At 31.2% G+C, this 14,476-nt stretch overlaps 1 protein-coding gene across 1 annotated transcript in view; it reads right to left on the bottom strand.

The window, feature by feature from the left end:
* Window positions 1-14,476, bottom strand: part of LOC106692667 (germ cell nuclear acidic protein) — a 71,919-nt gene that overhangs the window by 38,629 nt on the left and 18,814 nt on the right. Inside the window, exons 3-4 of the mRNA XM_014438752.1 lie at window positions 6,071-6,309; window positions 4,073-4,211 (exon numbers count right to left, since the gene is read on the bottom strand). Of these exons, the coding sequence (XP_014294238.1) occupies window positions 4,073-4,211; window positions 6,071-6,309 (378 nt within the window). The remainder of the gene's footprint in view (window positions 1-4,072; window positions 4,212-6,070; window positions 6,310-14,476) is intronic.

Here is a 14,476-nt window from a genome sequence, read left to right as displayed (position 1 = left end):
AAAATTGTTTTAAAGAAACTAAACCACTCTCAAACAAGTATATTAATAAAAAATAAATCTGACAATTTTAATGTTACTATCACAGGCTCACATTGATTTATTAAAATTTGCAGGCTATAATTCCAAGTCAATTTAACTCAATTAAAATAAACCTATTTATCATTCTAACATTTATAATAATTTTTATCCTTCACAATATCATAATATATAGTATATTGGTAAGTTATTCATAGTAAAATGCAGAGATTGTGAAGGATATACTAGTAAATGTTAGGTTTACTTTAAATACATCGACTTGGGCAGAGTGGCCTGGCAATTTTAATCAATGTGAGGCTACTATACTAAAATTAGGATTGTCCTTGCTGAAAAGTTGGAGACGTAACATGTTTTTATAAAGAAGGTCGAGTATTTGGATAATTTTTGTTATTATTAATATTTTACAATGTTTGTATCTTGTTCTCATTCAGACCTGATAAAGACTGCAACGTGAGGCGAAACTTTGCTTAATAAATAGGTTTTTCTGCTATTTTGTGTAGTGCATTTAAGATGAGTTTGCCTGTAGGCGACTTCGCGCACCCCCACCCTAGTTCCTTCTATTCCAGTCCGTTAATGTCCATTGAGTAGCCATTTTTTCGCTTTTTCCCCTATTCTCGGACTGCTAAGTTACGAATACGGGAGCTTACTCGTTTCTTTAGTTTATCAGGACTGTTTCTTATTGGTTCTTGTTTTACTTTGTAGGTAAATATCTTGATAACTCTGTTCGGACTCGCTATTTAAGAACACTGTATCATCCAGAAAGTAATTTTTGAGACTTAATAATCATTGTGTTCAGATAAAACTTTCTATTTTTAATTATTGGAGAAGTTTGTCGGGGGGTGTGGTCAGCAAAGAACAACATAAATAAACAAAACCATATTTATTTATTTTATGCCGACGTTTCGATCTGAATTTCAGGTCTTCATCAGGGCTATAGAACAAAAGAGATAACAACAACATTTAGAGAAACATACAATTGAAAAGGAATAGTATACAAACAAATTTAGAATTATACAAAATATTAAATTAAATCATAAATGATAAAAATTGATAACTAATAATTGAATAATAAAATTTTTTTTAATTGATTGATAATCGTGGAATTGGATGGTAGTAGATTGAAAACAGTGACAGATGAAATATAATATCATGTAGGTTAGAAGATATGTATAATATAAGATATGCAAGTAGTGTCAAAAAAACTGAAAAACAAGTATTGAATCTACAGATTGAACACTATGACAGACAATGAAAAATAGTGAGTGGCTTATATCTGAATTACATTGTGAGTATTAACTTATATACCTATACTAAAAATATAAATATACATGTATACAATAATGTAACAAATATGAGAACGAGAAAGGAGACTTACGTTATGGCGTAGAAGGTAGGATTGCAACTGATTTTGTATAATTCTAAATTTGTTTGTATACTATTCCTTTTCAATTGTATGTTTCTATAAATGTTGTTGTTATCTCTTTTGTTCTATAGCCCTGATGAAGACCTGAAACTCAGGTCGAAACGTCGGCATAAAATAAATAAATATGGTTTTGTTTATTTATGTTGTTCTTTGCTGACCGCACTCACTGACAAACTTCTCCAATCATTAATCTACGGTCAACTATCTACACCTCATTTCTATTTTTAAGTTTAAATTTGTTGTGAAACAATTAGTGCAACAATTTTCTTAATATTAATGTTTTAAAATGCTGTATATTTGGTTCTAGAATGGTAATTAACTTATGATAAATGCAGTAGTTTATGGTTTTTCATAACAGAGGAAACGTGGATTGGACCAGTTTCAGCTTCTGTTTTCATGAATTTAAATAGTTCATAATTACGTATTTGGTTTAAGAGTGGATAGTTTTCCCTCTTTGAAGTTTACTAAACATAGTAAACTTATAATATTTTTTTTTGCAGCCAAGACCCATTTGAGTCCTATACTGCCTAACCATGGTTGTGGGTCAAAGTCTTTCATTTTGTGGGACCGCCACTCAATGAAAAAAGTCATCGCCACAGGCCGGATTCCAACCGGCACCGCCAATAGACATCAAATTGATAAGACTGTGTCTTAACTATTGAACTACGGGCCCAACTTGTAATCTTGCCATATTAATGAAAAATGGTTTTGAAAAAACTGGTATGAGGAATTTCTATTGGTAAGTAGATCGATGACAGGTAAGGTTAGTAAAGTCAACTGAGGGTGAGAAAAGTGGGGGGGGGTTGGAGGAGGAATGTTTGCCACTGCGCATCTCTCCCCTCTCTATACCCACAGGTAAACTCATCTTACATTCACTATACCTTTCATAACTGTAACGCGAACCATCGCCTTACAACTAATTATTGCATATTTATCGAAGTAATCTTCCTTGAATCCAGGAGGCTTCTATCGGATGGTCTGCGTTTCATAGAGGTCAGGCTGTTATAGAAAATACATTTCTGATAATAACATAAGACAAATTGATCTACAATAAACATATCTAAATACTGAAGCTTTTACAATAACTACAACATGCAAGCTGCTCTACATCATCTACTAAAGTTAGCTAAAGCCCAACTCTTCTATACTAAATATAACCATAATATTCAAAAATCGATTGTGGTAGCCTGTTTCGATTAGTGGATATAGAAAGCTTTTCTACAAAGAGCTACTAAATTTGAAAGATAAATATTTGAAGAAGTTTGTAAAAATGTTTGTTTCTGTTGTTCTGATTCATTTTTTGTGTTTTTAATTTTATGAAGAAGGGAACACATTGACATCTTAAGTTTAAATATCGATTCCATAATCGTGTCAAATATATTACATCAATCGATTTTAGGATTATACTATTAAAAATCTAATGGATTATTATGTGTACTTAATTTAGTTCTAAAAAGAAATGGATAGAACCGTAAATAAAGATCGTTCTATAGATATTTTGAGACGGACGGAGTTAGAAAAACACATAATGTATTAAGTAAATTAATTGCTATCCAAGTTGAGTCTCAAAACATTCTTTATTATATCTTTAAATGTCTAACGTTTCGCCCTTAAATATAACTTTACACTTCAGATCCAATAATGTAAAAACTTTTTGCAGAGAATCCTGGCCATGTCATTAAGTTCAAATCACCCTATATTTTTACTTTTCAATTAAAGCTTAAAACATATAATTACAGATGAACTTATTATTATAATAAACTATTATTACTTTCTCTTCTTCACTATTATTACTATTTCAACCTGAAAGTAATGACCTTGTCAGTATAGCGTGCAAGAAGTTATTAATTAATTGAATGTGAGGTGTAAGTTTATATTTAGGATTGTCCTTGAAGATGGCCGAATTGGATGAAACTTAAGAAATATTTAAGAGACTCAACTTAAATACAAATTAGTTTTTATAAACAATCAAAAGCAGTCTCAATAAAATGAAAAACATTTTTATAATTTTTTAATTGTTGTGAAAATATGAAGTGTTATATATTACCGTTGTAATAGCATATCTTGGATTTTAGTTGAAGTTGCAATTTACATTTTCGATATAAATTAATCGATCTATTTGTGTCAGTCTTAATCAGTGACGTCACACTTTTAATTAAGTTTGTTTAGTATAGCGAAGAAAATAGAAAATTACGTTCAAACGAAAAGAATCCAAGATAGCAAAATATCCTTTGACTTGAGAAGAACGATATACTTTTGGTAATAAGTTTCTAAGGGACCGTGTATATTTTAGAATTATGTAAAAACTTTTTACCTATTTTTTGTTAACTATTTCTCGCCGTTTTGTGTCGTAGAGAAATAATCATGGAATCAACAATTAAACCTAAGTGTCCGTTCCCGTCACAGGTCAAGGTAAATAAAGTCCAAGTCGTCTGAATAAATAAATAAATATATATATTTTGTACAATGCGCAGACTCACAGAGCCCAACACTGAATAATAAATAAATAATATAGGCAAATAAATAAGTTTATGTACATAGAGAAGAGAAGAAATAAAGAAAAGGTGGGGTCAGTTTTGAGATTGGAGTTTAGCCGATGCTAGCTGGACTCACGTGCTTGTTTAGCCTCGATGTCCCCCACCAGGTCATCATCATCATCATCATCGTCCTCGTCATCATCGTCTTCGTCGTCATCATCTTCAGTTTCATCATCGTCTGCGTCGTCCGACCCTACTGAGTTAGCCGCCTCATCCTAAGAGCAAAGTGAATAATAGCTTTAATGTCACAACATCCTAACTCGCAGTACAATCATACAGGTTAAGTTAGGCTTGTATATAGATATCATAACATCGAAAATCCACTCTCTAAGATGAAGGAATAGGAAGTTGTTATTGCTAGACATAGGAAGGTATTATTGCTAGAAATAGGAAGGTGTTATTGCTAGAAATAGGAAGGTGTTATTGCTATACATGGGAAGGTGTTGTTGCTATACATAGGAAGGTGTTATTGCTAGAAATAGGAAGGTGTTATTGCTAGAAATAGGAATGTGTTATTGCAAGAAAAAGGAAGGTGTTATTTCTAGAAAGAGGAAGGTGTTATTGCTAGAAATAGGAAGGTGTTATTGCTAGAAAAAGGAAGGTGTTATTGCTAGAAATAGGAAGGTGTTATTGCTAGAAATAGGAAGGTGTTATTGCAAGAAAAAGGAAGGTGTTATTGCTATAAAAAAAAACTTCCACTCACTTAGCCTACTTTGATTCTAAATTAATCCTTGCTAGTTTCAGAACAGAAACTACACCATACAAAATAAGGTATGCTGCATTTTACACAAATTTACAATTAGTTCTTTACCATTCATTCTGACATTAAAGAGCGAATTTTACATTGATATACTCACTTTAATCAAGATCGTTAAAGTTGTTTTTAAGAAAATGTAAAAAATCGATTCTATAAAGTGGGACTTTTGGTAAGTCGATTTTAACGAAAAAGTTAGTTTTTGAGATAGGCTGTTTACTCATACACACAGGCGTACACACTCCCACGATAAAACTTTCTTCAAAACCTTTTAGGCTCTTGTTTACGAACTGTTCCAAATACCCGGAACAGTTTAGGAAACCATGATCATTAAGCTTTACAATATTCCACTTCCGGAGCAAACAATAAAGTGCACAAAATCCACGTGGCAGTTGTGAAGCAGAATGCACACGGGTCGAAACTATTACCATCTGAAAGCTATCTTCCGACATTCGACCTTCATTAGTACCTTACAGTAAGTAAATAAGACAAAAACAGCTTCTAACGTTCTAAAACAAATAGAAATCTCTAAAGTTAGAAACAAAAACAATTAATGGAACACATAGAGCCATATTTATGTAGTCCATGTTTAATAAAAGGTTAAATTACAAAGATTCCATATAACAAATTCATCAAAAGGTTTAGACTCATCCAGAGCATCCGAAAATTTTCTGTATCCATTTTTACATAAATATTCGACACAACCTGGGTATGTCAGTTACATTCACATGGGGTCCAATTCATGTAGGAATCGCGGAGTATGAACTGACCGATCACGCTGCAAGGGAAGCACTCGCGCTTTCATGACGGGGTAAAGCAATTTAAACTCCATCAGAAATGAGCAAACCCCTCGAGGTACCTCTAGCCGCAAATACCGTACAGAGGTCGTACTGACTAGGCTGGGAACAGGCAACACGAGGCTCATCCACTCCTATCTTGTTTCAAAACAAAGGCCTCCGAACTGCCAGTATTGCAACAACAATTTGACAATTAGCCATATTTTCCAAGATTGTCCATGTTTCACATTGCACCTCAATAGCTTAGGATTAAACCCTCATAGATTATGATTGACAATGAAATTGGTGTTTCGGTTTTTAAAATCAAAAGACCTACTGACACAAATATAACATCGGACAGACAAAAAAAAAAATTAATAATACTAAAATTGAAAAATAGATAAATAGAAAAAATAAACAAATGTAAGAAAAATTAAATAAGGTATAAATGACGTTAAAGACCAGTGGAATGTTTTACGTCACTAAACAAATATAAGCTACACAGAATCTACAACAACTCTCGGAAATGGCAAAGCGATGTTACCTGGTCGTTGGTGGTGAGGACGACAGTGTTGGTGGCCTCTGTCTCCAGAGGTTCCTCGTCGCCGGGGGCCGTGCCATAGTCCTGAGCGTTCTCCTCCACGCTGGCGGCCGCTAGACCTTGCGGGACAGAGGGCTGTGGGGGTGCTGCGGTGGGTGCTACCGTGGGTGCCGCTGCAACGATGGGTGCTGCCGGGGCGGCTACTTCCTCGTCATCATCGTCGTCGTCATCGTCATCATCATCTGCAAAAGAATTTATCTTATTAATGCGCTTCTACACATTTGCCAAACTAAGACTAAGTCTCACATGCCAAAGCGTGAGAATGGGGTATTCGGATTGGCAAGTATAGGCTTGCCTATATTTGTAGTCTTTTTTTTCGCTTTCTTTTCTTGATGGCTCCTTTCCTGTTTATACATTGCATACGGAGGGTGGTGGTATCTATAGGTTACCACCCTATTCTGACCATGATAGGGGATCAAGTTTTTATTTTGTGGAATATTAGGTCCAAGGTTGTTAAAACCTAATACACCTCTGATTTATCGGCTACAAACGGCCCCAGCGATGTATTCGGATGTTTTTGCTTAGTATATTTTAACAACTGCCAAAAGACTGATCTACATGACTATTATAAGGCCTATCCGGACATACGGAGTTGAGCTTTGGGGCTCCACTAAACCATCAAATTCCTCCAGAATCCAATCCTCACAGTCCAAAATCCATCGTAAATTCCTTAATGCTCCTTACTTTGTCACAAATCAAGTCATCCATCAGGACCCCAATGTTCCATGCCGATTTGGCCAGAACCAGATACCGTTCCTTCCATAATAAATTTCTCAACCACCCAAATCCACTTGTTTCTAACCTGGCCTCTCCTTCATTACTTAATAATCCTCCTAGGCGTCTGAAAAGAAGATGGCCTCGAGATCTTCTCCTCTAGAAATGTTATTGGAGTTCTATCAGTGGGTAGATTCTCCACATGTTTGGATCATGTCACTATGTCACCTACAGCAAATTTACTTGTTGTATATATGTGTATACAGTTGTAAATAACAATAAATAAATTATTTAAAAAAAAAAAAAAAAAAAGAACTGCCAACACATAGACTTTTGTCCTTTCCTTGTTTCAATTCATTAAATAATTTTTCTCAACCCTCGGAATCAATAATTAACTCATATTTAAGTTATTATATTCCAAAATTCTATCGAATAGGTTTAAATATTATTATTGAAATCAAATAAATTTAATTTACTAAACATTTTCGGAATTTTTTTTATTCAATATAGCACATTTATAAAAACGTCATATATCTACATAATGAACTTAACAATTATCTGATAAAAATACCGATAAATCTAAAAAAGTAGATGGATATGGGAACTTTTAACTTAAAGTTAGGGATTCCAATAGATATTTCCTAACATAACATTGTCATTTAAATAAAATAAGTTTGAACAATATTTTAAATGTCTAACGTTTCGGCCAAACTCACCATCCTCAAGGACAATCTTAACTATAAATTCATATCCAATTATCTTGTTGTAGTAAAAGTAATATTGTTAATAAGTGAGTGATATCAGTGTTTTAGTGGTTTAAAATTAAAATTATTTATATTTAAATGGAATAGTGATACACATAGGTTAATATGACTAATTATATTTGACCTGAGCAAAATATCCTGCAAAAATGTTCGATGTAAGACTCTGAATTTATAGTTAAGATAAAGATTGGCCGAAAAGTTTACATATTTTGTAGCAACAGCAAAATAAGAAATGTTTGTTCATAATTTTCGCATTATTGATCTTCAGAATTTTATTAAAAATCACAAAAATAGCGATAATTCAACCCGATCCCACCAATCGACACAAAACTTGAGTTGTTAAGTAAGTGAAAGCTGTGCGATGCGGTGCACCCCATCGGATTTTTATTATTGAATTTAATAGTTCAAATTCCATGTTTCCTTTAGTTCTGAGGCAGGAGCATGCCAATGATCGAAAACTCCAGTTCCATACGTGGTTTTCTGAAGACCAATGATTGTGTATATTTTTCTTCACGGAATTCAAAATTTTTAATATTAATTAAAACAGTAAATATTAGTAAAAAATAAGATAAACTATTAGGATCCTAATGACTAGACCTCGGATGGAAATAAGGAAAAATTGAAAGAACTGGGACTAGAATTTAACTATAAAATGTTTGAATAAGAGGAAGATCAAAGCACATTTGTAACGGCAAATAAATGTATTCATTAGTTCAATTTTTTTTTTTTTTGCGACGGCACGTCACTTTTGAAATATTAGCTTAAAACGGAAAGAGGAAACTTTAAGATAGTTAAATCGAGCAATATTTAAAAAGCGCCAGAAATTGAAAAATGGCTTTAAAAAAACTCATATTTTTAGTTATTATTACTAAAACATTCAAAAATTTTAAAAGTACCATCATAAACTAATTTATACTATATTTATGAAGTTTTTATTTCTGTCCAAATGTCCTTTATCCTTAATAATTCCAGAGATGAAAATAATTGTTATGAACTACTCCATGGTGCATTTAAAGCGCTTTTAATTGCACCCCAATAAAAGTTCTACTTTACAACATTAAATATTTGCAGAGATAAAACTAACATTTTTTTCTAAACAACGAAAATACTTTGAGAATTCAATTTGAAGAATATCAAGGGACCTGCTAATCTTATAGAGATGATAATTATAAGTTACTTTATGATGTATTTAACGAACTTCAAATTGAGTCTTACAATATATGCACCAGATAATTGATAATAAATCTCTTCTCCCTTTTTTCTTTATTTATTTACTTCTCCATTTATTTGAGCTTATTATTTAGTACTCATCTTTATCACTGTGTACCTTTTATCCATCGTAGCATATATTTCTATTTTATCATGTATATCGGTTTCTCTCGCATATTTCATTATGTTAATTTAATTTTTTTCTCTATTTATCTATCTTTTATCATTACTTACTTCATTATGTTAATTTCAATTACTCATTATTTAAATTTTCTCTCGCACGTTTCATTATGTTTATTTCTGCCTGATTTTTAATAACTTTTTTTAATCATTTATTTGTACAATTCTTACCTCTACAATATTATATTTTATCTTGTAATAATTCATCTTTTCATATCGAATCTATGCTAACCTATAAACACCTCATTGTATATCGTGTAGTGTCAAAATTGTATTCAAACTGCTCAAAAGAGAAAAAAATATCATATAAAAGATTAATCATATTTCACCAGATAATGTATGGACATTAAAATTAGTTTCAACTATTTGCTTCGATGCTGTATTTTTGTTTTTATGAACTTTTGCTCTTGAAACATTTACTGTTCCTTGTATTCAGTCCTGATAAAAAATTGAATTATTAGAAAGAATAGAAAACTCTCTTTAGCTTTTGAAAAAATAAGGTATTCTCTAAAGAACCTGAGTTATAACATATTAATTATGGACTCAGGGACGTCAAAACTTGTATTTCTGTCGAAAACTCAAATTCGAAATTTTGTATGATCACAATACTTGTCCATACTATTTCATATCAAGTAAACTGAAAAGAATACTGTATATTCCATATAAAGGCAAGTGAAAGTAAAAATAAAGAATACTATACATTTACTAAACAAGGAAAATATTATAGTTTCTTGGAGTTAGTTGTTCATTACAAAATATCTTTACTTACACCCTATTATATTATAGCCTAAAGACATACACAGGGTTTTGGTCTAATAAGTAAAATAATAAAAAAAATGTAGTAAAAAAAAACCTAATTTAAGTTTCAAATATATAAAGATAATAAAACTATACTGGGAACGGGGTGGCTCAGTGGTAAGGCCATGTGTTACTAACTCCAAGGAATCGGGTTCAAATCTGGCTGTGGCAGGCGGTGAGGCAACCCTATGGGTTCGGAAGCTCTATTCAAATTTTTTCATCATCCCTTACTATATATTCTATATATAGGTAAGTGAAAGTAAAACAATATCACTCAGTGTAATTGGCAGGTGAGTATAGCATTTTAATTTTCCCATTTTTTTTTCTTATCACTGAGAGAAAAATATTAAAGTTTTATTATAATTATACAAATTACAAAAGACTGATCTACATGACAATTATAAGGCCTATCGGGACATACGGAGTGGAGCATTGGGGCTCCACTAAACCTTCCAATCCCTCTCCTATCCAATCCTTACAGTCCGAAATCCTTAATGCTCCTTACTTTGTCACAAATAAAATCATCCATAAAGATCTTAATGTTCCACCTGTAACCGATTTAGCCTGAACTATATACCAATCCTTCCATTATAAACTCCCTAACCACCCAAACCCACTAGTTTCTAACCTTGCTTCCTCTTTCATTCCTGACAATCCTCTGAGGCGCCTGAAAAGAAGATGGCCTCGAGACCTTCTAATATAAAAATGTTTTTAGAGTGCTACCAATGGGAAGTTTCTCTACATGTCTGTATTATATCATTATGATGTTAGTTTAAATTTACTACATGTATTATTATATACAGTAAATGTCAATAAATAAATAAAAAACAAAACAATTATTATACAGGGGCAGAAATTCATTAATCGGAATAACGCAGCATTGTAACTACCTTTTTCGGATCGAGGCCATCAAAATAAAGCGAACGATTATTTTATATTTGTTTTCAAAATGTCCCAAAAATAAAGAAATTATTTAACTAACAGTCTTATTGAGACAGTTTATAATTATTATTTATTATTTCAAAGTTGTTATTAATTTCATTTATTATAAATTAATTGTTTAATAGTTTAGTATTTTTTCAAATGTTTCAATTCACTTTAGTCCATTAAGAAATTTTCAGTTGATTCGATTTTTTTTCTATTTTATTAATTACATAATATGTTGATTATACAATAATTTAGATTAGGCCGGAATCACGCTCGACCGCCTTTCAGAGGGCTTCCGAACCCACAGGGTTGACTCACGGCTTCAGAAACTTAATTAGTCATCTGTCACAGCCGGATTCAAACCCGGGTCCTTGGATAGTAGCACAGCGCCTTACCACTTAGCCACTCCACTCCCAGTATAGTTTTAATATCTTCCTATCTTCGAAACCTACTTAAACGTATAATTTTTTTTTTACACTACTTTACTACTTTTCATTATTTATTTTTTATCATACATTTTAGGCCATCACCCTCTGTATGTATTTACGCTATAATAGAGGGTAAATAGAGAAATTTTTGTAATAAACAACTAACTCCTAGATACTGTAATATTTTTCTTTTTCTGCAAATGTATAGTTTTTTTTTTCACTTACCTATATATGGAATATATAGTATTCCTTTATATGAAATAGTGTAAAAAAGCATTGAGAGCATGCAAAATTTGGAATACATCTTTTGAGGCCCCCGTAATTCGAAATAACCAACTTTCCCAAATGGTCAGTGTGTGGCTGTAGTCAGCCAAGTACATGCCCGGGATATAGATAGCACTTTGTAGATCAAATTTCTTAGGTACAACTCAAACAATTTCAGTTCAATTCAATATATCAATATACAATTTAATATCATATAGCTCTTATGCTCATTGAAATAGTTTTGAATGACCAAGGTTGTAAAATCCTCCATTAAACCACCTAATTTTTTTTTTTTTTTATAAGATAAGAAATAACCAGTTTCATTATTAGCAGTAATAAACAGAGGGTGAATAAAAAAAATTAAATTTGATGAATAACTAAAACGAAAAAAAATAAGATTAGAATCTGAGTGCAATATCTACTCATTGCATGGATATCTCTTAGTTATATCTTGTTTACTCTTGTATCCTAGCCGTAAACAAAGTTAATAATATTTTTACCACCTTAAGAACCCTTAGAGTATTTATTTATTAGAGTTTTTATAGTAACAGAGAAATAAAAATAACTCTTTCAAACTTGTCACCTTCTACCAAGTGAACGTTATGTGACGTACCCAGAAGGGGCAAGAGGGAGCTTGATTAAAAAAAAAATTCAATCAAATAATTGATATAACTAATACAGCACTGCTATAATTATGCATTTTATTAAAATTTTAGTTTATTATGTCATAACCTGATTGACTGTAGCGTGCCCCCCCTAATTTTGGTCCAGGACACTCCCTTGCACAGCCCATATGATTTTAAATTTGAAATAAACATTACCATAAGCGATGGTTTTCAGTTGTGATTTTTGTCAATATAATGCTTATTGAGACATTCGCCTGAGTCTCTACTAAAAGTTTTAGTATTTATTTTTTCTGTGATTTGGTAGATTTATAGTTAATGTATAATATGTAGTGTATACTATAATAAACAATAGAATCGTATTTCCTTAGCTTATTTACATATTATAGACTAATACTTTTTTGAGAGTATTTAATTAATTTAAAACACAAACTTAATTTGATCCAGTTTCTTCATTGTTTTTATTACTCTACCAACGTTAAATTCTCTTAGGCCATTATCTTGTTTACCTTAAAAGTGATATATTCGAGTTTTAATATTTTTTTTTTATATTACAGATTAATTTATATTATGGCCATGTTGCATAATCGTAACAAATTATATAATATATATAAATAATTGAACGCAATATTTCAAATTATGGAGATGGTGAGGGTTTCGGTCAAAAGATACATTAATTCTCACCATCTTCTCCATGATTTATTTTAAATATAATTTAGCTGGATGAGAATGGATTATGAAGACGTGAACCTTGTTTATATAATACGCAGGTATTTTAAACTAATTAATTTACTGTTTTATATAAAGTTTCAAAAAATCAAATAAATTATTGTTTAATTTGTTTGTTATGTTTTAAATTTTTAATTTTAGCTTTAAGAATGGCGGGTGAAACGTGAAATGAAAAGTGTCATTGATTTCTCAATAACATTTTTTTTTTGTGTATCGGAATGTGTTGTTTAAGTCATAATATTTAGTTTATTTAAGTCTGTTGTAGAAAAAGGTTTCAAAAATTATAAACTGTCCAAGGCCTCTACGAAGTGGTAACCCTTAATTAGTATTAATTAATATTTTGAACTTTGCACCCTTTGCACAATCGTTGTTACAGAAAAATTACTTCCTTATAAAATATTGAACCAGTCCTTTTTATTATTATAATTCATGTATAGTATATTCTATAAATATTAGCGTTGCATTTTTTTTTAATTGTTTAAATAATTTTAAATGCATGTTTAAAATTATTTTGTGTTATCTATTCAATTTGTATTGGTGAGGAAGAGAAAGTTGATTCATTCAAGTATAAAATGACTGTCGTTGGAAGGGCTTAATAGAAACGGAAGCTGGGGGAAGAAAGAAAGTCGATTTCTACCTCAGAGGTCAAGGTGCTAGAAAAAAAGGTGGATTAAGGAGCGGGTTGGAAAGTAGTTCTTCTCTGACCTAGTTCCTGCACTTCTTTTTCTTTCTCTTTGGAATCTTTTAAGGTATGGAGGGGAAAAGGAATGGACCAAAGTGTGTTTAAGGTTTCAAAAAATATTCTCAAACTCTGATTTGACACATTATATCCTTTATTTTACAACACATTCACACAGTTACATCAGATCGGCCATTATAGGCTCCATCTTCTAGAACTTATAAAGAAAAATAAATTACAACTCAAACAAAATAAATTACACATCACACAACTTTTAAATTAATTTACTGACATTTACATTAGCTTTGTTTTATGATTTATTATTATTTCATAATTTTTTCTTTTTTGTTCTGTTACATTATTATTTGTACTCTATTTGAAAATATTAAATGAAACCTTAAGTCTTTGGTTATTCCTTCTTAAACAACTAAGACAATAAATTAAATAAATTATTCTCCTTTCGCCTTGCAGGGGGTTTTCACGCTAGAAACAAGAAAAAAAAATTAATTCATATAGCATTGGCAGGCCAGAACTTATTTAAATCATTAGAAAATTTAATCTTGGTGTATTCATAAATCTATATTGATATTTCTTTAAATATTTATAAATAAAATGGAATATTTATCTTTACAAAACTTTCTTATCAACAATGGATCGCAAAGAAACAACATAATGCTGAATTTCAGGTACAAATGTATAGCAATTTAGTATTCTTAGATATTATTATTTAATTTTATATGTATTTTATTTAACTGTATTTCCTTTACCACGAAGTACATTCAACCGATTGTAACGGATATCACTATCATTTAAAGAAAACAAAACAATATGTCTACATTTATTTCAAAGGAAACCAATTCGACAAACATTCCTCTAAATGTGTTGTGGTTTTGTATACCTCACATGTACAGAAATATGTTGTGATTTTCTATACCTCAAAGTGCACAAATGTGATTTGGTTTTCTATACTTCACAAGTAAGGAAATGTAATGTGGTTTTCTATACCTCACAAGTACAAAAATGTGATGTGGTTT

The sequence above is a fragment of the Halyomorpha halys genome, unplaced genomic scaffold, assembly GCF_000696795.3.
Source record: "Halyomorpha halys isolate HHAL.00 unplaced genomic scaffold, Hhal_1.1 Scaffold65.1, whole genome shotgun sequence".
Classification (NCBI taxonomy): domain Eukaryota; kingdom Metazoa; phylum Arthropoda; class Insecta; order Hemiptera; family Pentatomidae; genus Halyomorpha; species Halyomorpha halys.
Note: the sequence above shows the minus strand (reverse complement) of the source record. Positions and strands in the feature narration are given on the sequence as shown.